This window comes from Cygnus olor, chromosome 4 (assembly GCF_009769625.2).
Source record: "Cygnus olor isolate bCygOlo1 chromosome 4, bCygOlo1.pri.v2, whole genome shotgun sequence".
NCBI lineage: Eukaryota > Metazoa > Chordata > Aves > Anseriformes > Anatidae > Cygnus > Cygnus olor.
Genome location: NC_049172.1, coordinates 41,538,537 through 41,564,901, shown reverse-complemented (window position 1 = coordinate 41,564,901; position 26,365 = coordinate 41,538,537). Strand labels below are relative to the sequence as shown.

General features: G+C 37.1%; 1 protein-coding gene across 3 annotated transcripts in view; it reads left to right on the top strand.

Annotated features, from left to right (window-relative positions):
- The window catches only part of LARP1B (La ribonucleoprotein 1B), a 34,805-nt gene extending 10,155 nt beyond the window's left edge, over positions 1-24,650 (top strand). The window contains exons 4-19 of one of the 3 annotated variants that reach the window (XM_040555012.1): positions 1,706-1,874; positions 3,294-3,437; positions 6,030-6,173; positions 6,433-6,604; positions 10,362-10,506; positions 12,533-12,707; positions 13,486-13,658; positions 14,049-14,420; positions 16,135-16,258; positions 17,152-17,357; positions 17,750-17,856; positions 18,398-18,558; positions 18,998-19,142; positions 21,377-21,486; positions 21,718-21,845; positions 22,697-24,650. In XM_040555012.1, the coding sequence (XP_040410946.1) occupies positions 1,706-1,874; positions 3,294-3,437; positions 6,030-6,173; positions 6,433-6,604; positions 10,362-10,506; positions 12,533-12,707; positions 13,486-13,658; positions 14,049-14,420; positions 16,135-16,258; positions 17,152-17,357; positions 17,750-17,856; positions 18,398-18,558; positions 18,998-19,142; positions 21,377-21,486; positions 21,718-21,845; positions 22,697-22,933 (2,712 nt within the window). In that variant the 3' untranslated portion in view covers positions 22,934-24,650. Of the gene's footprint in view, positions 1-1,705; positions 1,875-3,293; positions 3,438-6,029; positions 6,186-6,432; positions 6,605-7,391; positions 7,619-10,361; positions 10,507-12,532; positions 12,708-13,485; positions 13,659-14,048; positions 14,421-16,134; positions 16,259-17,151; positions 17,358-17,749; positions 17,857-18,397; positions 18,559-18,997; positions 19,143-21,376; positions 21,487-21,717; positions 21,846-22,696 lie in introns of those variants that run through there. The other 2 variants (XM_040555011.1, XM_040555013.1) reach the window with 2 other exon arrangements.
- The last annotated feature ends 1,715 nt before the right edge of the window (positions 24,651-26,365 follow it).

Here is a 26,365-nt window from a genome sequence, read left to right as displayed (position 1 = left end):
TCTTCACAGAAGGAGAGGGTCTACCAGGCCTAGCTCTGACAGATTGAGTAGCATTGAAAGGATTACATTTTATATCCTTTTAATAGTATTTTTAAATGCTAATGTTGATTTATGACCACATCTAGAATATGCTTATTTTAGCATCTGTTTTCTTGTTGTTTTTTTTGTTTGTTTGTTTTTTTTGGGGGTGTGGGGAGATATTTAATTTGGTGACTTAGAAAAACATGTACCCATGTCTTTCATGCTGTCTGTAATACCACAGTGCTTTAACGTCTACTTGGTTGTGTAAAATTTGGATATGATTAATGACATCTGCACAGTACTAACCAGAGAGACTGAAATCAATATATTAATAGTGTTGCGAGAGAATATACTTATTTGATGTTTTCTGAAATAGTCTGCTTTAAGAGTATTTTTAATGATTTTTTGCTTTAGCAGATGGTCTATGTTGTATTGCATAGATGTTAACCTTTTGCTGACTTGGATGTGTGAGAATTTAATCACAGAAATTCATGTAGTGTCTGTTAAACCAAGTAACATTTATTTTGTACTTAATCTCAGTTGATTTGTCTAAGGGAAGGTTTTGTAGTCAAATTAATTGCGGGATATGGGATAGTACCGCAGTATCTACTGCATGTATTCCAGCAAGTTCAAAGCAGTCTCCACAACACAGGAGAATTCTTTTTGTTTGGCAAAAACATTTGTGAAGTTTAATTTTGCAGGCAGATATCATGTCCACTCCAAATGAAGTTTTACACTATTTGCTGAAAGGCTGTTCGTTTTGCCTTCTTTGAAACCTGCTATTCTATGGGATTTCCAAGAAGTGATGATCTGCGGTATGCTGGCACTACTCAGAGGCAAACAGGTCCCAGTAAATGGCGTATTCTGATGTGGAGAAAAAGAACTAGTCATACACTTCCGCATCCTCTGGTCTTTGGTTTATGTTTTGATTTAATGAAACATAATCAACAGAGTTAAGAAGCTTAGGTTGGATATTAGAAGTTTTGTGTTTTTTTTTTGTTTTTTTTTTTTTTTTACTGGAAGGATTGTATGGCATTGGAATAGGTTGCACAGTGGCAACTATAAAGTGGTTGAGTCACCATCCCTGGAGGTCTTCAAGAAACACGTAGATACAGAACTTAGCATGGATTAGTGGTGGACTTCAGTACTAAGTCAGGGGTTGGACTAGATGATCTCAGAGGTCTTTTCCAACCTGAATGATTCCATGATTCTAAAAACCGTGGCTCCTTATAGTTTACATGGACACTTGGCATGCTGTTGGGATTGGTAAATCAGAAGGTCACATAGTCAATACATTCAGTATTCTGTAAGAATAGCTTTTTAAAGATAATCAGTCTGAACAGTAGGTACTAGTAAAGTAGTATTTCTTTCTTTCCTGTAGGATGAATGTCAGTTTTGAGGCATTGAAACACGATTGTTGTGCACTCCACAATTTTACATCTTCAGTTTAAAAACCAAAACAATACTTCTATCCATCTAAATTTTTTTTCATAGTCTTGCCAGACTAGCAGAAAATACAGCTATGTAAAATGAGACTTTACAAAACAACACAGTTCTTAAAACTCACCCTCCTGAAGATATTGGGAACAGCTAATAGTAAAGGAATTTCAATACATAAAGAAAACTTACATGTTTTGCTATTGGCAGCTATACTGTCAGAAATAATTACCAGTATCTTTTGCAGTGTAAGACTGTAAGTCACAACAAGAAGCCAACAAATAGAAAAGAAAAGGAGGAGAAATCTGATCAAAAAGGCAATAATGGAACCAAGGACAACCTGGAGGCAAAGCCAGATGGTCCAGGCGATAACATCAGTGAAGATGAAAGTCAAACTAATAATCAAAGGAAAAAAGGTTGGTCTGGGTGCTACACGTAAAGCAATAATTCATCCTTGATACAGTTACATTCATTCTAGTTTAATGACTTGAAACTTTGTTTTTCATTTTCCCGGTGATAACAGGTTATATTGTTATGTGTTAGGAAGCTTAAAACAAGCCTGCTTTCTCAGGTTTTGAAGTGTTCTGTTTAGTTAAGTAGGAATTCTGGGTTCAGTTCATCTCTTACAGATGTGAGAAGCTTTGACAGAGAATCTCCAGAATACCATGTTCTCATTCCATTATGGTGTCTCATATCTTCATCTACTGAGTAGATAGAACTGTGTCATATAACTTCATACATATGTATGTATGCATATACATACTATGTATCTGATTTTAATTTTCATATTTTGCTATTAGAAAAGATTGCTGGAGAATTAAACCAAGTTAGTCATTTCCTCTTGATCCAATCTGCTACATGAAAAATAAGAAGCAAACCTCAGTTTGTCTTGGTCAGTAAACTTGAGTGGGCCAAGGACAGAACTGAAGTAGTTGTTTGATATTTCTGCCATCAGATGCTTTATTTCTTGATTCCCTGCTGGAATATCTTCAGATCCTAAATACCTTTGTTGATTAGATTTGTTAATCTTGCTAAGTATATATTTAAAAAAAAAATGCTGTAGTGCTTTTAATATTTCAGTCTAAGTGAAAATTTAAAGCAAAGCGTTCCACAAGTACAAACAGTGTTTTTCCCCAGTGTGGATTATGCATGTTTTGTGTTTGCTTATGTTTCCTGGCTACAAAGATATGAAGCCATGATACCAATCAAGTGTAGAACAGCAAATATTATCACTAAGTAAATGGTTAGTGGATATTTTAGGCCAGCCTTCAAAAAAATATGGTTTTGCTAATCATTTTTGATGCCCATTTTAATCTGAATATCTTGATGTAAAAATACTGAGCCACAGCTAAATTCTCAGGAAAATTTTTACGGTTGGTGATTGAAATCTTTATTTCAGTGCTTAGGTTGGTGATTGAAACCTTTATTTCAGTGCTTAACCTGATACGCTAATTTTTACCTTATGTTTCATATGCAAATTGTGAAATTATACGGTCATGAATTTACTGTATGTGTATTTGACCCTTAGTCATACTTGTAGCTGTAAATTCTTGGTAATGGAGCTTACATCTAAAAGTTCGTTAATAAAATATAAACTCGCTTTTATTTTCTTCGTTTAAAGTAAGTTTACCTTTCAGTTTGAGAAGTTGTTTACTGCATCTATTATTTTTAGTCATTATGTCCTAAAAATACAATGCTAAGCTGCTTTTCCTAATTCTTAAACATTGAAATTAACTGTTATTAATAGTTTTACAAGAAGAATTATATAGGATCTGGAACAGGACCTGAAACTTTAATCAGTACTATAACTAAGACTAAACTATTAACTTCTCAAGGTAACAAGCAGAAATGGCTGCCACTTCACTTGGATGATGTAAGGTCAGATAGTCAAGAAAGACCAGGCTCTCGAAGTAGCTCAAGATCTCAGCTGGAAACAAACAAGTTAATACCTCATAACAACAGACGGAATGAGACAAGAAGTAAGTAGTTTTCAATCACTTTGGTTTGTAGCAAATGAAGGAATGAGACACATTGGAAGTGCTATGCTGCTCTTTTTTTTTTTTCCCCCCTCTGATGGATAATATCACGAGAGTAGGTGTTAGATTTGCAGCTTATGTTGAAACTTGACTTTGCCAGTACTTAAACACATAAACAAAAACCACAAAACCCCTAGTGTTAATATTTGCCAATAACGTTTAAAAATAAATAAATTGCAGTGTTGTTTGATGTTTGAATTTTATGTTAGAAGGTTTTGTTTAAAACTCACTGTTAATTTCTTAAACCTCTTTGCATATTCATCAGAATTGCAATGTCTCAGTCATTGACTCTGCTGAGAAAAAGAGCTTGGAAACAGTATTTTTACAGTATATGCTGGTGCAGTGTCATATATTTTTATCCTCGTGGCTACTAAGTCTTGGGCCACAGTTTCACAATGCAGAAAGTCTGATAATATTTTCATAATGTGGCTGTTCTGTCCTATTCTATTCCTGTTCCAACAGCTTGTTGCTGCCAGAGCAATTACTTATTGAACTACCCTTTGAATTCTGCTTTGGCAATTCTTCTTATACCGTTTTCTCCTTTAAGTTGGACCACTTCCGCAACCTATTTCTCAGCATGGCTGTGCAAAAAGCTGTATGCGCACAACAGAGGGGATGAAGCATCGTAGCTGGTACTGCCTCTGATCTTCAGGTGTTCTGAACATTGCTTATCAGAAGGCAGATATCTTAGTCACGCTCTTAATTCTTTGCTTTGTGTATTTGCACTTAAGTTTAGAATCACAATATACGTTAATAATTTAACGGTTTGCTCATTATCATGATAAATGCTGGACACTATTGAGATGAGATTTGTTTATGGAGTCATTTTAGAAGCATTGATACAAGGGTGTGATCCAGATGTCTGAGGAATGGAAGGGGGCAGGGGGAGGATTTTTACTAGTGTATTGCTTTTCTCCAGCAATTATTCCTCAGGGACTGCATGGTCAAATGACCAGAAACTTGTAGCATAAACTCTGCCTCAAGTCTCTAGTCATTTAAGACCAGTTTCAGTGTGAGAGAACATAAAATGTCCCCTGTTCTTTGGGAACATTGTCTATATGCATTAAAACAAAGGAAAAAAAAGTGCTTAGGCTTAAATACAGCGTTAGCTCTTGAAGGTGTTTTGTAGGACTTTTGCATGTGTCTAGGAGACATGGGGACACTCAATGCAAAAATGAAATTGATTTGGGGAAATACTTTAAACAGTGCCACATTTGGAATCTCTAAGGTTGAGGGTAGCGGGCTCAGAGGCTGGGCTCCAAATTCCCAATGAGAGGCACATACAGATTATGATATTCCTAAATTCAGAGTCATATTTGACAGAAGATAAAATACAGGAACTTGAAGGTACAAGCATACATATGTTGTTGCAGGCCTCCTTAAAAATAGTTACTGGTAAAATAGGATTTCTAATAACAAAGGACTAAAGATACAATTTTATTGTTCAAATTAACACCTCTCAATTTCATCAGATAGGGTCTGTGTCCCCAGCCATTCTGACAACGGGTTCCCCCTGAATCTGGAAGGTTAGCCAATTACAATTTAAAGATACTTACAGCAAGGTTGACCAGATAAAGATAGAAGTCCCAAAGAGTGTTAGGAAAAAAGAAAGAAAGGATGTGAGGGTGTGTGTGAGGGCTTCACTTTTTCATATGAGCCAGGTGGGGAGAACTGTAGCCATCCTGTGGTGAGTGGAGTCAAGGCCTGGTGTCTGCGTGGACCTGCTTGCTTTCCTTCCTTTCTTCTTCTCTGTTTCCACTCCCCCTGCCAAAACCCAAGTATTTATTAACGAAACACTTGCACTGATTATTACAGAGCCATCTTAGATTTGCATGTGTTAATAAAAACACAAAACCAAAAATTCGTTAAGGTAGAAGCTCTGTCTGGGGGAAAGCGTAGAGAGTAAAGATTGCTGTTAAAAAGGCTGAGTCAGGGGAGTGGCAGATGGCTGCTTCTGGGAACAAAAGGGAGGTTCCCCCTTGGAAATCCTCCCCAGAGCAGGATTATCAAGAGCTAGCAGCTCTTTGTAGCTCGCCGTAAGTGCTGGGAGTTGTCCACAGCAGCAGAGTGCATTATCGTGCCTGGAAGGAGAATTGCATGATCACACATTCCTATCCCATGCCCATCATAGGTATTGTGATCCCTGAGCTGGCATGAGAGCGTCCAGTTCCTTCAGAAGCGTTTGAGGTTGACTGTCAGACAAGCTCATTTGTTCTTTATTGCTAGCAGCTCCTGCCCACTCACCCTTAGGCACTGCTCTGCAAACCTTCCTCTTTAACATTTGAAGCTTCAGGTCTGACCTTGGCTTGGTGGGTTGCCTGGGCACAAGCTGGGAGCTCTGTGTTGCAAAGGACTTTTTGATGCCAATTGTGTATTCTGCAGTGTCATTTCCTTCAGCCTTTCTGAGCACCCAAAAGGTAGTGAGGGACACTTCTCAGTGCGATGTTTTGTGTTAATACCTAGGAATAAATCACAGACTACTTGATTATACTGTGATATTTAATTATGGTTGTATTATGCTTTTTTCTTTCAAAGATTGGCGTCGTGATAGAGAAAGGAGAGATGATCACGATGAAGTGTGCAGCGTGAGAAGTGAGGGTGGCAGCGTTCGAGGATTCTCCAGAGGCAGAGGAAGAGGTAGAGGCAGAGGAAGAGGACGAGGCAGAGGAAACCCTAGAAGTATGCAAAGAAGTAAATGCTTAGCAGACATTTTAAAACTACACTTATGTTAATGCTTTCATGTGAAGTTAGAGTGTTGTGAAACATATATTTTGTAGCTTAATATAGTTAAGTAGCTTGAATAGGTTTTTTGTTTGTTTTAAATCAGATGTTGGAAGCAAATCACAAAGTAGCACTGTGTATTATGTTTGTGTCTTAAGATATCTGTGTACCGACCTTAATAATTTTCATCTTCTCTCCTTTCTCCTTTATTTTGAAGTGAATGTTGAATATTACTCAACTGGTTATCAAGAACTGTATGATGAAAGAACTGACCAAGCATTTCAACCTGAGCTTAATGCTAGTATGATGTATTACTACGATGATGGAACAGGAGTGCAGATGTATTCTGTGGATGAAACACTTCTCAAAGAATATATAAAACGTCAAATGTATGTAGATTGTTTAATGTACAAACATTTTTAGAGATTAATTTAAGATGAGGATTAAACACTTTGAAGTGAGTTATCATCCATAAAATGGTGGAGATGAAGACTTTTCCAATTTCTTTTTGATCTGACGGTTAGCAGTGTCTGTTAGAACTTATTCACAAGCGGGGTGGAAAAGCTTGAGTGACGGGGAGGAATTTTAAGGAAGCTGTTCTGCATCTTGTGCTGTAGTGTGCTCTAAATTCACATACCTTCTTGATTTATGGTAAATAGCACTATTTTTATGTTGTCGTGTAATTGAGTTATGATGTCTCTGAGCTCGTGTTTTTGAGTACTGTTGGTCTGTTTGCCTATAAAGCTCTTCTTGGGCGATGTAGCTAGAATTTCTCCTTATTTGCTCTCAATTTCATTTTGAGAAGTCTTGTTAGTTTTATGTTCTCAGAGTGTTTCACTTGAAACATTCGACCGAAAGAGCAGTTTTGCAATGGTACTTGATTTTTCAATAATCTGAAATGTTTACTTTCTCGTGTACACCATTAGGAATGAGAAACCATCTGGAAGACTGATTATCACCAGGAGACATGTCAAAAAGGGCCTGGAAACCACTAGTTCATTTTAAAGAGACAGTTTCCACCACTGGCTGATATTTCATCTTCTGTACTTGGCAACGGCATTTCTCTGTGATGCCTTTGTGGTGGTTTTTTATTGCCCTTGTATCCCATAAAGCAACTTGCTTATTTTATTCTTGCTTCTTTTGTTACAGTTGACGCAAAAAGGAAGAAAAAGGCCTCTTTAAGGGCAGAAAGTATCTGGCATGTGGCTATCAACTTCAAAGCTTCTATTGCAGTCTTTTTTGTTACTCTTGCTGCCAGGCCCTTATGAGACCTGACAGTGGACATGTACCCCCATGTCAGGATAATCGGCCTCCACTGTCCTCAGACAAGTGAGGGAGGAGCACAGACACTCCACTGTTGGCCAGATTTCTGGGCATGCAGTGTAGAATCCAGACCTTCTAAGGTAGGACATGATGATGTCCCCCTCTGCTGAGAAAAATGTCAGTTACAGCATTGGTCACCTCTGACTTCTGGTTATATTTGTTTTTTATTTTGGCAAAAAGAGGTTGGCAGGTGTCCATGAAAGACTTGGCATGGCTGGCTAATTAAAGCCATTGGTTGCTTGTCTGATTAAAAACTCCTAAGGCACTTTGATTATAGAGTTAACTTCTCACGACAGAGAGAGAGATTCTTGGGCAGGTTTAGAGTGTAGCTTCACTGTTTTCATGCTCCTTAAAAAAAAAAAATTGGTTTTGTTGTCCATTTCTTGTATCACAACAACAATGGGAAGCTGACTGTATTCATCAGTTGCATATTATTAGCCTCTCGATGGAGGTGGTTTGGTCTGTCTTTCGTAACTGAGTTCTAAAATATTAAAGTGTCTATGCTAAAGAAGGAAGTATAACAAAATAATGCTACCCAGAATTGTTAGGTGTTGAAGTTCCTTATGGAGTCCAAGATAAGTGAGGATATATTAAAGAAGTGAGAATGTTTTCAGTAGCGTATTGATGAATTTTAGAAGTGTTTACCTGCTTAATAGGGAAAAATGTTAGAAACTGTGTCCAACTGAGTTGATTTTTAATTTCTGTAAGAAGTACACTCCTATCAGGAAGTTTATGCTTGTCCCAAGAACCAGCTTGATGTGCAAGAGGAATATTTATACTACATATACAATACCATTAAAAATTTTAATTATAGACTGAAATAGCCTGAAAAGTTTCAGTGCCTAACAACTCCTCAGTCTGCAACATACAGTAGATCTCTGTTCAAGTCCTCTTCTTTTAAAAAAAAATAAATAAAAGTTTGGATGCGCATCCAAATATGCATCAATTCAAGAATAAAAGGATTCTGAGGAAAATTAGAAGGAAAAGCAAAGCTAGAGGGTGTATGTGTGTGTTTAGATTTTTCCCTCTACTTGAAGCAAACTTGTGCGTTGTCTTTGTTTATGATTAATGTTCTTTCAAATTCCTTTTTCTAGAATGATGGACATCAAGTGAGGCAGTTTGAGTCGAGTTCAGTCATTGTCCATTTCTGCTTGTGGAATTTTTAACTAGGTGAATCAATACAAGATTTTACCTTTACTGTATGACTGTAAAGGTAACATTAGTACAACGTTGATATGGCTTTTGTACTTGTTTATCTTCTAGATTGGGAAGGGAAAAGAAACGTAGCAGTTCAGAACAGTGAATAGAATATTCTTGAAAGAAACTTTTGTGCACAGTTGCTTCACTGATCAACTTATTTAGTTCTGAGTAAGAGCTTAATTCTCTGAAAGCTTTATTCTCTTCTCTGTTTGCTGTGATTTAATGGCAGCTTTCATCTGTCATACGTCTTATTGTCCAACTTCGAGGCTTTTGCATTCATTTGATCTTGGAGCTGAGCGTTTCATATAGACAGCTTTTGCTTCAAATTTCTTTAGCTACCGGAAGTTTTAAAAAGAAATGGTATCAAGCTTCTCCTTGGGTCAATGATGGCATCACAGTCCTCTCCTTTTGGTAACTTTGGCCTTGAGCCCAACTTCAGTGGAGACACTAGCATTTTATTCTTTGTTGGAATTAGAATTAACTTTATATTTGCATGTGTTGTTTTTTTTCTCATCATTTTAATGTTCTCTTAATTTATTTTTCACTATCTCTGTTTTTAAGTCACAGAACTTTAATTGTTCTTCATCTCTCCATTAAATATTTCACTACCTACTTTTTCCTGAACCTGATGAGTAGTAGTATTCCTTGGATGTAGTATGCTAAATTATGATATGATGTGTAAACCCTGCGAAAGGCCTAGATCTTAGTTGTCATGATTATTTTTTTTTCCATTATTTTTCATAGGTCGTTTTCTCATTCCCTTGCTTTCTGTGTCAGATCATGATTTGAATTTTTTACTTTTTCTCATCACTAAGCATAAAACATCTTGACACCTGTAGCATTTCATACAGCAACTTCGTTGTTTAAGATGTCTTTCTGCTATTTCTCTGTCCCTAGTCTCTCTTGTTCTACGGTGTTGTCAGATTCATTAATGGTCATTGTTCCTGTTCTCCTTATCCACTAAGTATCTTTTATTCTTTTAGACTTTACCTTTCTCCATGAACTGTTGTGCCGTTTGGTGCAGTTTCGTGAAAAATACAAAATTACTATTTTTGTTCTCTCGTCTTCCCACAAGCATGCTTGAAGTAATGGTTCAGAGTGCATATATGTGCCTCAACACTCAGATAGGAAAATTAAACCTTCTAATGTACTGGAAACTGGGAAAAGAAAAGATACAGTTGAGGATGAAGGTGCACTGACACTGCTGTATGGGAAATAACTTATGCCCTGACTGTAAGCAGTAGTTGTCCTTCATCTATATGGAGGCTAAGAGCATGTTGTTGCCTTCTGGTCATGTAAGTAATAAGGGGGAACGGGTGAAAGAAATGGAGCATAGTCTTTCCTTATGCAGTTCATATATGTGAATGTTGCAATGAGGCTTTGATTTATATCCTTGTGTGCAGTACTGGATCAAAAGTTGTTCTTAAGATGTTTAGCATGCATGCTATTCCTGTAAGTTTTGCTTATAGTAATATACCTGTTGAAAGAACAATTTTGCTGGTGACAAAATATGCTCTATTTTTAATGGAAGACTTTAACAAGGAATATCTAGGTTACTGTTTTAGGATTTTTTTTTTTAATTTACAATAGGTTCATATTTGCATCTGTTCTTTTTTCCTCTAGTGAGTATTATTTCAGCACAGAAAACTTGGAAAGAGACTTCTTTCTGAGGAGAAAGATGGACCAACAAGGATTTCTGCCTGTTTCATTGATTGCCAGCTTCCACCGGGTGCAAGCTCTGACTACAAATGCTATGCTTATTTTGGAGGTAAAATAATTTAGAAGCATGTGCGTAGGAATTTGCTTAGCTTAATTTTATACTGCCATTTAAATTCAGCGCTATGATGTTAAAAAGAAATTCTCTCTGCTTGTAATGACAAGGATCCTGTAAACAGGCTATAAATGGAAAGTTTTGGATTTTTCTTTTTTTTTTTTTTGGTATGGATTTCTGCACATTCCCATTCGAACTGAGGGCAGAATGCTGCATGAAGTGCTTTATTTTGCTGTTTGTAAACATTCTGAGAGTTAGGCTACAAAAGTGGGGAGGAGATGTTGAAGGGAAGCTGTTACAGATGTCTGTTCCTTGGCTAGAATGAGTATCTGTCTAAATTACATAATAACACACTTCGCAAAGCTGAAGTGACTTTAACCGTGTGTTCCTGAACTATGCTATATGCCCTTCAGTGGCAATAATTGCCATTTTCCTCAGGTCCGGAGATACTTTTTCAATAGCAAGGCTGTCCAAATTGTAAACCCCGCTGGCAAGCAAGAAAGTGGAAAGTGTTCTTCAGAACTCACTTGCTGTTTGGCTCCTATTGTATTATTTTCCTTGACTCCGATAAGATAAATGCCAACTCCCTGCTGACCCTGTCATTAACTGCGTTGCCCGGTCCCTGAGCCAGCTGTTGGCATGCTGCTGCAGGGAGATGCTTTTCTGCCCTGTAGCAGGCTTGTTCAGGTGTGGTAGGAGCCTTTCTGGCACGTTGCTCATCAGAGGAGTGCCTTGCTGTTATGTAGTTACCTTAAATCACATTTAAAAAAGCCAGTCCAAGAAATATTGGAAGCATTCTTTCGTAAGATCTAAAATAGGCAACGCAGTTGCAAGCGTTTATGGAGACCTAGACTGGGAAATGAAAGTGAAAATTATCTTTTTGTACTTAAACTAAGTTTCCATAGAAATCTCCTTCAGTCAGCTGAATTCATGCTGCTTCTGTGGCTGATAATCAGCTTTCACTTGTATCTCAAGTTGCAGTTAGTGGAGGCACCCTCTACCAGAGGGGTGCCCTATCCCGTCCCTCAGGATGGATCTTCCCCCAGAAAATAAATACATTCAAGAGAAAACCCCAAGTACTGTTATCAGACCACTCCTGGACTTGCTGTCTAGGAGTATGCTAGATTTTATACCCAGTCTCCTCTCCGAAGCCTTCTAGCAAGTTCAAGTGAACTTTTTTTTTGACACCATTATAAAAGACAGTCTAAGCTTCTTTCTTAATTAAAATAAAATTTCCCTTACAGCTACAGAAATATGTATATCCTTGATGGACCAGAAGTCCTTGCGTGTACTTAATTGGCTGGTGAACAATTCATTGGTCTAATGAAGGATAAATTTCCTCCACACTTTGATCTTTGGCATGTGCCTGTGTAGAATTTCTCTGGATCTTACTTTCCGTATCTTTCTCCATGTTAACATCAGAAAGGAAAAACACTTGCAGATTGTTAGCTTTTCTTTTTGTTCACTTTTTTTTTTTCCTGTGAGGTGGTTGAACACTGGTGTAGGTTGCCCAGAGAGGTTGTGAGGTCTCCATTCCTGGAGATGGCTCAAAACCCTACTGAAAATGGTTGACCCTGCTTCAGCAGGGGCGGCTAGACAATCTCAAGAGGTCCCTTCCAACCTCAACCATGCTGATTCTGTACGGTCTTCTAGCTCTTTTTAGAATGAATAAGAAAATGCATGGAGTTGGGGTTTAGTTCGGGGAAGTAGCAGTGTGAATAGGAGAGCTAGAGAAAGGTGGGTTTAGTGCCCTCACACGAGAAAGAGGTTGCAGACTGGGAAGAGGCAGGAAGTGATACTTGAAATGAAAAGACAATTTGAATAGATATTCTTGGACTGAAAAGGTTACCAACACCTGTACTAAAAAGAATAGAGTGATGTTGGCAAACAAGCACAAAAGCTTGAATTCCTTTCTAAATTATTATGTAAAGAGTTAACTGTTTTCTCCGGACCTAAGAAGGTGCTGGATATGTACCTTTTTAAAAAAAAAAAAAAAAAAAGTTGTAATATGTTTGTCCTACAGGCCCTAAAGGACAGCACAGAAGTTGAAACAGTGGATCAGAGGATAAGAAAAAGGGTTGATCCAGAGAAGTGGCCAATTCCAGGTCCTCCTCCATGCAGTCTGCCACGGACTGACTTTTCTCAGCTCATCAATTGTCCAGAATTCATACCAGGACAAGTTTTTGGCTCTCATACTGGTAAAGGATTTATCTTACAGAAACTTAAGTTTAGGGCTGTCAGTCTAGCTTAGGAAGTTTTCCTCTTAATACTGGTTTCATAATAGAAATTGTGCATTTGGTAATGGCTTCTGCAGCTGATATCCCTGTCAACCACACAGTTGCCAAGTCGTGGGGCTGGCACGGCTGATGTGAGGTAAATAAAAATGCCTTCTATGTGCTACAGCTGTGACTGTTGTACAGAATAGATTATGATGACCTATAGTCCTTTAGTATTACCAATAGTAGTAGTAGTAATCGTAAGTTAGTTGTGAAATCTACGTCATTCTGAGAGCAGCTGAAAGTTAACTCTATTTGGTGCACCCTGGTTTTGGATGGGGATCTCATTCACATTATGAATATGGCTTTGTTTTGCGGACAGCACTTGGCAAGTAAATCTTTTACAAAAATGTTGGCTCAAAGTAAATGGGAAGAGTGAAGACTGAGCTAAGCACCCATCCGTAGAGCTGGTGGATGGTGTAGAGAAAACACATCCCTGATAATTGAATTCTTGTTTTCTGAATAACAGATGATTTATTTCACTGTTAGATACATTTTCATGTAAAGAAGTTGCTAAATTGGTTTTCTGCTAGAATGGTGAGTGAACTATGAAGAGTTACCTCTGAAAACAAGAAGTTCTGCTGATCAGTGCTAACTTTAACCCCAGAGGTAGAACAATACTGCAGTTAAAGGAAAGAGCAATGCAATAATTTAAACAAACAAAAACAACAGGAATTGAACTACTGTTTTCCAATGCTAGAGTCTGCACCAAGTTCTCCAAGAATAGGAAGCTCGCTGAGTCCAAAGGAAAACACTGAAACGAGTAATTTTCAGATGATGTCTAAAGGATTGTCTACAAGTTTGCCTGATTTGGACTCCGAACCTTGGATAGAAGTGAAGAAGAGGCATCGTGCATCCACAGTCAAAGTAAAGGTAAAATCAACCTCCCCGCCTTTTTTTTAAAAAAAAAAAAGCAAAACCTGCCCACTTTCAGGTTATACTATAAAGCAAGATTTTTCACATCTTAATATAGATGATGCTTGATAACGTAATACTGATAGTGTGCATACTTCTCACTCTATCTAGACTTAGAATAACTAAGTGCCTTTACAATCCTCATCTGAAGCTCGCTACAATGAAAAGGAAATACTGTGTTTTTTTTCTGAGGGACAGCTGTATCTGTTCATTATTGAAAAATCTATTGTCGTGCATTGAGAATTGTTCTTGTATTTATTGAAAATGTTCTATCATGTTCTATTTGGCTCCCATTTTGATAATCATTATCCAGTTCAAATATAAAAAGCTTCACCTTCTCTTATTCAGGAATGTGTTCCTGTACCTGATCAAATGTCAGATCAACAACAGCCACCTCCACCATCAGAGGAACAAGAACAAGAAGAACTTGATTTTTTGTTTGATGAAGAGATGGAACAGATTCAAGGTCGTAAGAATAAACTTACTGATTGGTCAGACAGCGATTCAGATTATGAAATTGATGATCAGGACGTAAACAAGATTTTGATTGTAACACAGACGCCACCATATATGAGAAAACATTGTGGTGAAGATCGTACTGGCAACCATGTATGTCATGCAAAAATTACATCAGAACTTGCTAAAGTTATTAATGATGGCTTATACTATTACGAACAAGACTTGTGGATGGAGCAGAGTGAAAATGACACTACAATGAAGGTAATTTTCTTCATCTTTGACCTTAAAACCATGCCTGTGCAAACAGTTGCAAAAGTAATTTTGGCTATCTGCTACATAATTGTAAAATGCTACACATTTTCAAAAGAAAGTTGACAGTAGTAGTTGAACTTACATGCCTATTAAATTCTGATTATTTTAATGATGATAGAAACAGCTGAAAGCAAAATACCAAGTTTTTCTTGTCACAGATTTGACTAAAGTATGGAATGATTATTTTTTAGAACAACTGTTAATGTTTTGGTGATGGTTCAACTTTTCCAGTGTTTTCTTGTTCTACGAATAGCTTGTTTAATAGCATTTACAACCCCCAGCATAGGGACAGGGGACATATTTTTGAGGTAAAATAGAGCAGAAGATAATACAGTCATTTTTAAGCAGTTTATTTTGAGATTTTGATTATCTCGTAGCTTGTAAGAATGGGAGCTGTGTGAGCAAGTGAAACTTTGCTCACCTTATTTTATTATAGAAATTCTTCTGTTTCCTCACCTGTATTTGGGCCCCTGATCTTTGAGGCTTTCAAATCTTTGGAAGGAGATTGGTGGCTTTGTTTTTAAGTACACTTAACAGCTATGAAAATACAGATGAGTTGAACTCTAGCACTTCATAGGCAGAGATCAACTGGGAACACTGCAATCCTATCACTTGCTGCTCTTGGTTTAGGAAGAAACCACTTCTTTTGTGAATGTAAGACCAGTAAGTGGTGTGTCTGTAGGCAGTGCTGCTGTATCACTAGCAGATACTCAGCACACAGAAAATATTAAGTTACCCGATGACTGAATGGTGAGGGGAAGGAGCTTTATCTGTGCATAAAAACAAAGGTGTGTTGTAGGAGGGAAAAAGGGTGAAAGCAGCCTAAAGGACAAATGAAGCCTATGGGTACAAAAGGGATCTAACAAAGTTAGAAATGAATGTTGAGAATAAAAGTATGAAATAAAGGTGGGATTCAGAATATGGAATTATTACGACAAGGAAAATGGTCCAGGAAAATCAGCAAACTGGAATAGGACAGTGAGAAACGGCACACAGCAAGAGAAAATATTTTGTGGTGGTGGTGTTCTTAACAATAATTTAAACAACACTTTTTCTCCTATACTGTGTACATGCACACATCTCCCACCCCCACTTTCAGCTGAGTAGGACCATTAGTGACTTGAGATGCTGCCACTTATCTTGAAAAATTCAGTCCATTCTCAGTTTAAGTTACCATTCCAAAAAAAAAAAAAAAACTTGAACACTATTTACAAGTACTGGCTTTTCTTTAGAAGTAGCCTATGGAAGGGAGCAGGTCATCTGCTTCCCCAAATTGCTTTGCTTGTCACAATTGCTGCAGAAGACAGACTGTTTGGGTCTTGGCAGAAGGGGCAGGATCTTAGTCATTTCTATTTCTTATTCTTCTGTAAAAAATTATATGTGAATGGCCTTAGCTTCCATTCCCTGATTTGTTGGCATAACTATTTCTCTTTTTTTTTTTTTTTAAGCAAATAGGGTCATTAGAAGGTTATATATTGTCTTTTTTATGTCAGCTTTTTTAAAGATGTATCCGGGGGACTCCCATTTGCATTAAACCAAGTGTACTGGCTGTGTGTGATTAGTTGTATGTGAATTCTGGCTTATTTTCTCTTACGAAATTCAGCCATTCCTCAGGATGATAACCATTGTGCTCTGTGTTTACACTTTGTTTTCTCTAATTCAGCAAGAGATTGAGAACTTTAAGAAGCTAAATCTCATTAGTAAGGAAGAGTTTGATAATCTTGCACCAGAACCAGTCGCTGATCCAACTGAGGAAATTCCTCCAGGGTCTTCAGGGTTAGAGAAAGGTAAATGATAGATATTTCTTGTTTACAATGTCCGTAATAAAGCCTGTATTTTAACTTCTACTCATGAAATATTTTAGTTTTGGTTCAGTCAGCAGTCTTGAAGGGATTTTTCTTTACCAAGTTCTCAAATTGTCAGGTGTTCATCAGTATTGTAAGTTCCCATTACATTAGAAGAAGCTGATCCGTGTAGTACTTTGCAGGATATATATGATCATCAATAGGTAGTGTTCTCATTTGGTGTTAACATACAGAACACCAGGCACCTTTTGTGTAACTTGCCATTTATGATGTGTAAAGCAAGAGCTAGGGATATGAAACATTATCTATTTCAGAATTTTTAGGGGTACTGTGGATAGAAGGAAGTGAGAAGAATTTTCTACTTATAACCTTACCGAGAAGTCAAAATGTCCAAATCTTATCTTTCAAGGTATTTTTGATGTTATTAATGTTTACTAGGGAACATGCTAATATCTTTAAAGTGGTTGAAGAAAACCACCTCACCAAAAAGCAAGGATGTGTTTACACTTCTGCAAATGTTATTTTCCACACACTTGTTTACTTTGCCATTATACACGCAGAAGAACAAGCAGAAAACAAAGAAGTGGATTTAAATTTTCTAGAAAAGACGTGTTTGAAATACTTATTTAGTATTATATACTAGTATTTAGTATTATATACTAGTTTAAGATATTTGAAATATTTATCTCATAATTTTGAGCAGTCAGTCTGTACTGCTTCTGCACCAAGTGGTTTTGGTTAATCCAATTATGCTTTTGGGGATGATGCACTTGAAGTGAAGTACCTTTAAGATATTATATATTAGAGGAGCTTAAGATTTCAAAGCCTAAGTTTCTTTTGAATATTAAGTGTTTCTTTCCTGTTTGCTGATGTAGTAGAGGAGCTGGCTTGTAATTCATTCGGTATTGAAGCACCTCCAACGGCAGCTGTGGCTCGATCACTGCCAACAATAGTTCCAGAATCTCCCCGTGTTCACCCTGGCTTCACTCCACGAACCCCTCGCACCCCAAGGCTACAGGATCCCAACAAAACACCCAGGTTCTACCCTGTTGTTAAAGAAGCACAGTCCATTGATGTAAAGGTAGATGGAAAAACTGTATTTTTTAAAATCCATAAAAAGCCTGTACAACTTGTGTCTAGGGTATAATTTATAACAAGAATGGAAAGGTAAAAAAAAAAAAATGCTTTTACTTGTAGTTTTCTTCTTCAAAAATTTTACCACATTCATTCCTTTTTATTTCTACAAAATTATTTCTGATTTTTCTCTGTAATATTTCTTAGAAGTCCACGATGAAAAACTGTAATGTCTAAAGATGTTAAATTTGTTACATTAAAATTAGTTTTGAGGTTTATGAAGCTGGAGTGTTGTGACTTTATATTGTGTTAGATACAAAATTGGTAGAATGCTGTTTTGAGAAGATGAAAACAAGTGAAATCAAATTAGGGAAATAAGTACTTCATTTACTTCCTTAGACTCCAAGAAAAAGAAAAACACGACACAGTACAAATCCTCCCTTAGAATGCCATGTTGGTTGGGTGATGGATTCCAGAGACCATAGGCCAAGAACTTCCTCTGTGAGGTAAGTTGTTTGTTTTTGTCTGTTTCTTTAGAGCTTTTTTTTCCAATGTCATTAGCTCCCGCTGCTAGTGGAGGAATAGACCGTGATAAAAGAGAATTTATAAATACAGTGGGAGTAATAATGAGCAATGGAAGAAGGGCAAATGGGACTAAAGACAAACCTAGAATATAAAGACATTTGGAAGTAAGCTAACTAAACTGTTCTCATAGTGTTCTTTTTTGATCCATGTTTAGCATAGCATTAAGATTACTTGATGCACTGACACTCACTTCGGTGATAGTTTGCCTTTAAGTGGTCATTTCAAATCATGCATTATACTAATGCTTAATTATCATCATCTAGAACTGCCCGTGTTTTAAGATATTAAGACAGAAACTGATTTTTGAGGTGCGCCCCAAATAGATGACTGAGAGCACAGGCATACATTGTAATTGTTTTCAGGTGATTGTACTACTCTGACGCTGCTGGCACAGATCAGAACAGTTAAAAACTGATTCTGGGGAAACGCACTGTTTATGGAATATAAATGTTTCTTCTACAGCAGCTCCAGTGCTTCACCCTCAGAAGGAGCTCCACTCACAGGAGGTTACGGGTGTACCCCAAATTCTCTTCCAAAATTTCAGCATCCTTCTCACGAACTGTTAAAGGAAAATGGCTTTACACAACAGGTATACCACAAATACCATCGGAGATGTCTAATGGGTAAGCCACTAAATGGACTTCTTACAATTTTAGGTAGAAGTTACCAGGTATCACCTGATAGCAGTTTTCTCTGTATTGTTCCTTGTCCTTAACTTTTCCTGGGAAAGGGAAAGAAAATTGCTTATGTTTTATGATCTTTTCTTTCCATTTAACTTAAAATTACTTGACCAAAAAAAAAAAAATCCCCTCAAACTCCTTGGCATCTTGCAAAAATATTTTCTGTATTATTGTTTGTGGTTAAAACAAATAGAGTACTTGAGAGAAGATATTTAGTTGACTTAATAAGTCAATTAAGTCTCAAAGTTAACGTTAATTAAAATATTTTTGGAAAGGTTAGAATTACATTCCTTGAAGATCTTTTGTTTGTGTTACTAATGAAAAAGCACTTGAAAACATTCTGCTGGAAATTAAAAAAAACTGTGTTTTCTCCTCCCTTCAGAGAGGAAACGGTTGGGAATTGGCCAGTCCCAAGAAATGAACACACTTTTTCGTTTCTGGTCCTTTTTTCTGAGAGATCACTTTAACAAGAAAATGTATGAAGAATTCAGACAACTTGCTCTAGATGATGCAAAAGAACACTACAGGTACTAGCTTTTTCTTTCAACTTAAAAACTGTTTGAGGTCTTACCAGTCATTTTAAAGACTGCAATGTTTACGTATATCTGAAGTGAACGTTTTTATTGTTAGCTTTGACTATTTGTAAATCTTTAAAATAGCAGTCTGTGCAGGTTGTTTTAACACAAAAAACCCATTTGTATGTATTTGTGCATTGCTGATAAATAGCTAAACTTACAGCATTTCCTGTCCTGTAATTGGTCCCGAATTTTACAGAACCATAAAACCTGTTGTCTGTGACAAGTCAGCTCTGTTCTGGGTAAAACTCCTAAGATATTTTCCTTCCATGGGTGAAGACAATCTTAATCTCATCAAATTGGTTTGAACTGCTTGTCTTCCAAAAATACCAGAAAAAATACTGCTGCACTGTTAACTCTTTGATATTACTCCCCTCTTTCCACATACTTCCCCCCTCTTCCTGCCCCCAGCCTCTATTTCTCTTAGCCAAAGAGACAAGGTAGCCAGCCCAACGTTTTGAATGCCAAGTGAGGAAGTGCTGTCTATGGAAATCATAAAGTATGAATATGTTGTCTGAGACTTCAGAGAGACAAGGCCCTAGGATGCAAAGGTGGCTTTAATAATAATGTTTATATCTTTATGCTTTGAGATTATCCAAGTATATATTTACCACAAGGAACTTCAAAAGGCCCTTAAGGGAGGGACCAGATGAATGCAGAACAGAAGGAGAGCCCAGTTTTGTTTTTTTTAATTGCGCTTCTTTCTGCGAAAAGTAGAGGGCATGGTATCATAAAGGGAAGTTGATCCGGATTCGTCCAGAAAAAAATGCTGGTTTTCTTTTTGTCTGATATTGCAGAATTATGTTTCAAAGAAGTGCCATTGGCACATTGGGCCGGCATTAAAAGTGAGAAGAAAAAATATCCTATTCAATTTCATACCACATACTTATTAACATTTAGCAAATTTGCAGGCTGACACAAAGTACCACAAAACAAACAAACAAAACGTTAAACCCTTAAAACTTAGGTTGTTAACAAATGCCTATATGGTATTCAGTATTGTAGAAATTACACGTTCTTCAATCCAGTCCAATTTTCACTTTCTGGAAAATGAGGTACATATATATTTCTCGATCTAGCAGGTGTTATGTGAATTATTTTTACACCTCACAAAATGAGTTTTTTTTTTGTAAACAGCCAATTGGAATTGATGCATGAGAATTATCTTAATGAAGTGTTCCTTAAAATTGTATTGACTACCTAGACCAAACCCTGACTTTAGGAGCTCTCACCTCTGCATAATTTCCTACAGTCATAATGTGGTATTACAGTCATCTTTTGACTGAATGAACTCAGCCATCAAATAAGGGTGTACGTTTGTATGGTGCAATTCACCATTCACAGTAACACGATGGCCAGTGTGGCACTGGGAGTCAGAGTCAAACATCCTTCGGTCTCAGTTCACTTACCTGAGTTGTGTGATTTTTAATTTTTTTTTTTTATCTTCACTTGGCTGCCCACGTCAGACTTCTTCACACATGCCTGCTAAAAATTGAGATTAGTCTGCAAAGCATATAACTCTGAAGTGGAAGGAAAACAGTAATAAATGTAGTAATTACTAGCAAAATGGCTTTGTGTGTCTGTGTGTGTTTTCCCCCTTTCCAAGTAGAATAGACTTAAAAAAAAAAGTTCTGAGTGTGGCAGCAAAGTTGCTGATAGGGAGCAGCTTTTGTGTAAGGTAAAATGAAGTTGTGTGTGCACCTCAGCTCAGAGATGATTAAGGAGCATGTGATTGAGTTGTAGAAGAGTAGTGGGCGAGGAGAGGAAAGTCGTGTCAGATGTTTACGCTCTCCAGTAGAAAACCTGAGGGGTGTGGAATGAAGCTGGATCCAACACAGTTGGAGGTCTTTCTTCATGAAGTGCTGGAGCTATGGGTCTCACATCCTGAAAATACAACAGCACTTGCCTTGCATTTCTTATGTGTGTATAGCGTCTGTAGTTTGTGAATTGAAACCATGCGACAAACCTGATATTCTTAGGTCAGTTTTGTTTATTTGTAAAGGTGTTTCTGAACAATTGGTTAATAAAAATTGTTTGGAAAAGGAAGTGGTTTTTGTGAGAACGGAAAATTGAGACTATGCCATTTATTTACGTGCAAGGAGAGACTGAAAACTTGTGTCCTTTTGAGGAATTGCATGCATACGAGTGTATGCATAAAATTTTCAAACCTATTTGTTCTCTTTTAGGTATGGATTGGAATGCTTGTTTCGATTTTACAGCTATGGCTTGGAAAAGAAATTCAGGCAAGAAATATTCAAGGACTTCCAAGAAGAAACAAAGAGGGACTATGAAGCTGGTAATTATCATAGCCTAGTCACTGCTCACACAAGGGTAACTTTAGCTGGGAGATAATCCCCATTCCTTGGCACTGACTTGTTACATAAGGTTGGTTCTAAGTACAAGAGCAGCTTGTTTTTGTTCCTTTTATCTTCCAATTCTCATATGTGTACAGTTACCAGTGAATAGATAGGTTGGTACTTAACTATAACCTTTGTAAATTGGTAAAATTATCTTTTTCCATTATTAGGTCAGCTTTATGGACTGGAAAAATTTTGGGCTTACCTAAAATACTCTCAGCACAAAACACCAGCCATAGACCCCAAACTGCAAGAATACCTTAGTAAATTTAGAAGACTGGAGGACTTCAGAGTGGATGTAAGTTTCAACACATATTTTGAACGAAAATGTGGTTTATCAGTATTTTTACTGCAAGGTAAACAGTTTAAGAACAGTACTTTATTTCACAGTAAGGTAGCTTTAAAATCCCATCAATCACTACAAAGCATGATTTAAAAAATTAAATGATAAATGCGTTGTTTTGTTCTAGATGTGCTTTTTCAAACCAAACTATGGTGCTGAGATTTTGTGGCTAGGATGTTAAGTGTTGAATCATTTGTGTTGTGTAATGAGATACAGTAAATAGATACGAAGTGCTAACCAAAGTGGACTTCAAGGGTTTTTCCACTCAATACAGTGTCATCTGATGAGACGGATTACTTCTATGCTGTTTAGGAATTTGGAAAATCAATTAAAGCCCAACGAGCAGTTTTTTTTAACGAACTGTAACAGGCATTTAACAGGCATTGTCCTTGCTGTGACTTAGCATGCCAAATTCAATGCATCCTTCTTGTAGAATGCTGAAATCTTCAACTGTGTGATTACAGGTGATAGATAGGGTTGCCATGCTTGTCCTAACTGGGTTATGACGTACTACTGCATTACCATCATCCTCTGCAGTCCTCATTTCTAGGAGTTGCGGCAACTACTTGGCAGTGACTATAAAATAATGTTCCAAGACGGTTTAAAGTCCTAAATTTGACATGTGTTTACACTTTTAGTTAAAGGGCCAGACTATCATCAGTGAGCTAAGAATAACTACTAAGATTACTAAGCCTAACTAACGGCCCAGCTACAGAATGCTCTTTTTTGGTCCTTTGAGTATATGAAAAGACAAATACCTGGCCTTATAGGAAAACTTCTAACACACTACCAATGTTTATTTTTAGCCTCCTATTAGTGAAGAGCCTGGCAGGAGGAGACCGTTTGCTGCAACAGGTGAGGATTCAGGTCATCGCAGACAACTGTCTAATTCTTCTAAAACGCTTCTTGCAGCTCATCCCACAGCTGCCAGTCAGTCCCAGGCACTGGAAGACATTACCAGTGGGAGTACTGCACAAGCGCACATAGTAGGTCATAATAATGCTGCCACAAAATTGATAGAAAGTGATGTACCAGAAAAATAGACTAAGACTTGCGCCCTTGAGAATCAACTTTTACATCGCTATTTCAATTTGGAGATCTCCAAGGCGAGCCAATCTAATATGTGATTAAAAGCGTATAGGAAGACAAAAGTTTGCATTTTCTTTTTCAGAGGATTAAGTTCCAAAATGCTTACCCTAGGAGAGTCATTCTTGGTTTTGGGATCATCAGGAAGGTCCTAGGGAAGATCCTTTGGCTTCAGTATTGCTTTCCTCAAGCTTTTGTTTACAAAAAACTGCATTCCTTGCATATGCAAAAAAATACCTTGGGGATGCCTTACATTTCAGCTCGTATTTCTTAAAAAAAGGTATGATATATCCATCTTATTTACTGTGCATTCTTTGTCCCGATTTTCCCATTATTTGTATTTTACCAAAGCAAAAAAGATGACATTGTATGTATAATTTAAATGTAAAGAAGGATCTATGTGATTGGTTTGCTCTCAAATCTGTAACTATAAAAAGTATGTTTTTGTGTAAAAGCACTCAAGAATGTGCAGCTATATATGAAACTGCATTGCTGGATTCTATTTAAAGACATAGTATCTATTTTTTTCAGGGTCTCCATAGTTAGTATTAAGTATGGAGTTTGAGTGGACATAACTGGGATAGTTTTGCAGATACTTCCTTCAATACTGGTTATTAATAGGCAACAGTAAAATACAGGGAAAAATTGATCTGCTGATTTCATAGTGTCTTAAATTGACATACAGTATCTGCAATTTGTGCAGGTTGTTAAAATAGCAAACTTCAAATTATTCTCAGTTTGAGAGGTGTTTTCATCTGAATTCTCATATGATTATAAAGTACCCTAACAGAAGAGGCATAACTTCTTAAAGACTCTTTTTCTCTGTATTTCAAGGAATAAAAATTAGTCTGGAGGGAAACTAAGTGTTCCTTGTGAACTTTTTCTTTGCTTTATTTTGCAATGTTTGAATGAAGTTCTGCTTAAATTGCGCTAGCTAAGATTAAATAATTTCAAACAGGTCTAAATACAATTTCACTGAATTTAAGTTATTGAAATACAACTTCATTTCTGTAGCTAAAGGATAGAGGTGGTTATATCCTGTAATTTCTTATTTTTTTTACTTTGATTTAAAAAAAACTCAAAATTAACTGAGCAAGTAATTTATTTCTTCCAAGGGTAGGTGAAAAGAACTTCAGCTTTTTGTTACTGGTTAGTTGTGAAAAAGCCTTCAGTTGAAAACTGTCTAGCACAACTGCCTTAACCCCTGACTGTGTCCAAACAGAATGAACATTCTTATATGCAGTTTCATACTTGTATCGCATCTCAGAAGTTGTTATAAAAAGTCCATTAATTTTTTTTCAGTCATTGTCTTGTGAATCTCAGTGACATGAATTATGAATGCCTGCATTGTAAACGTGTACGGTAGCAGTGGCTTGACCAACAGTTAGTTTCAATACAAAATTGAGCCTTTTGTTTAGTAGTTGTTCATGTTCATTTATAACAGGCCACTTAAGTAACATCCTTTCAATATGCTGAAGTGACACATCTCAATCCCATGTTCGATCCCTGCCTCTTGCTATCCATGAAAATGATGAAAATGTAAATTTGAAGTTATATATAAAGAAATACTTATATTTCCTTTCACTTTTTTCATTGGACAATATGCAGATTAAGCTTTTAGTGTGTAATTTTGTGATATCTTGACAAATTTTATAAAAACAACCCAAAAAACTCTAATAACGGTGTATTAATTTATTTATTTTTGTTCCAAAAGTGTGAAAAAAAATCACCTTGAAAAAGTCTAAGGCTGTAGGCTTGCATGTGAATTCCTGTTGCCTCTGCTGCATGAAGGTATTAGGGGACTTCTCCAAGCTGAAGCAGGTTCTTAAAATGTAAGCCAGCTTTTTTTTCCAAGTTCCATAATTATTGTTCATGTGACTGTGTATTTCAAAATGAAAAATGGGAGGTGAATGATAAATATGGCTGAAGGCAAAAGACAAAGACTAGTCCCTGTCTTGGTGATCTCCGTAGGCAGAGTAGTTTGGTGTCCACCTGAAGGGACACAGTCTAAGCAGCCCCATCTGACTGCGTTCAGGAATGCCCCCTTTGGCTCCCTCCTTGCTGCCCTTGCAGAGCGAGGCGGCATGCAAACAGCAGCAGCGTAACTGAGCTGAGAACACAAATATTAAAATTTAGAATAAAGCCCAAAGATAGTACTGGTTAAGCAGCTTGTTCTGCTGTAAGGCTCAACACCTTTCTGTAACTGGCATTCATGTTACAGAGCCATAGATTTGTCTTTGGACATGCATACAAGTGTCCAACATCCTTTCTGATGCCTGATAAGTCCATTTAAGCTAACCTTCAATTTGTCTGTCTTAAGACTGAGTGTATTTAACATTTTTTCTGCTAAATAATTAATAAGTTTTAGACCTTTCACATGTCAAAACGCTCTTGTGTGCTTATTACAGAATTCTGTGTATGTTTATCTTCATTTCTTTTGCTGAAAAATGACTCCATCAATACTTCAAAACTATATCTTGCTTAAACTCAGTCATTAAGGTTTTTCTTTAGTCTTGCTCAAAATACTGGATTCTGAAGGTTCTTTAGGGAAGACAAGACTGGAGACAGCTGTTGTTCCTCATGGAGAACAGCTAACATTTTTCTACGAGGAATAGCAGTAGCCTGTCTGCACAACTGATGCTCCTGGAGTTTAACAGGGTTAACAGGGATTTCGGTTTCTGCATGAGATAACAGAACAGAAACTAGTTTGTATTCATGGCAGCTTTGCTTCAGGCATCCCTGCTGTGCCAAGGTGGCAAACCACACTGGGCCTCCTTTCAGACTGAGTCAGCGTTAGCTGATGTTCTTTTACTGAGCCATCCTCCATTTACTGAGCCATCCTCCAGCTACACTAACCCATACCTATAATTGTAAATCTGCTCTCTTCATCCCAGAGTTTTGGAGAGAGAAATACAGGACTGTGTAATACTTCCACAAACTCCACTAAAAAGTGAAGTTAAAAAAAAAGTCCCCCAACCTAACCCTGTAATGGAATTTACACAGCAAGCAGAGGTGGTATTATTATATGACCCAACTAATAACAAAACTTCAAAGTACAGCTAAAACGGCAGCATAATATTTTAAAGAATTCTAAGCATCAAGGTTAGCAGTTTTAAGGCAAGGCTTTGGGTTAATACCATCAAAGCTGATTAGTTGTGGTTTCTTTTTAATAACAAGAGTTAACGCCTTCAGCTACATAAAACCAAATTGCAGTCTTCATACTCCCCTAAAATGGGCATCCAAGTCAGTCACTAGAAAGGAGCTTTTATACTCCAACAGTAAATGAATGCTTGTGGTCAAGTGACAAATACAGAACTTTAAACCTCTAAAAAGGCTTACACAGTACAGTTGTAGGCTTTGCCCAGTTACCTGAAAATGTGACAGGCCAA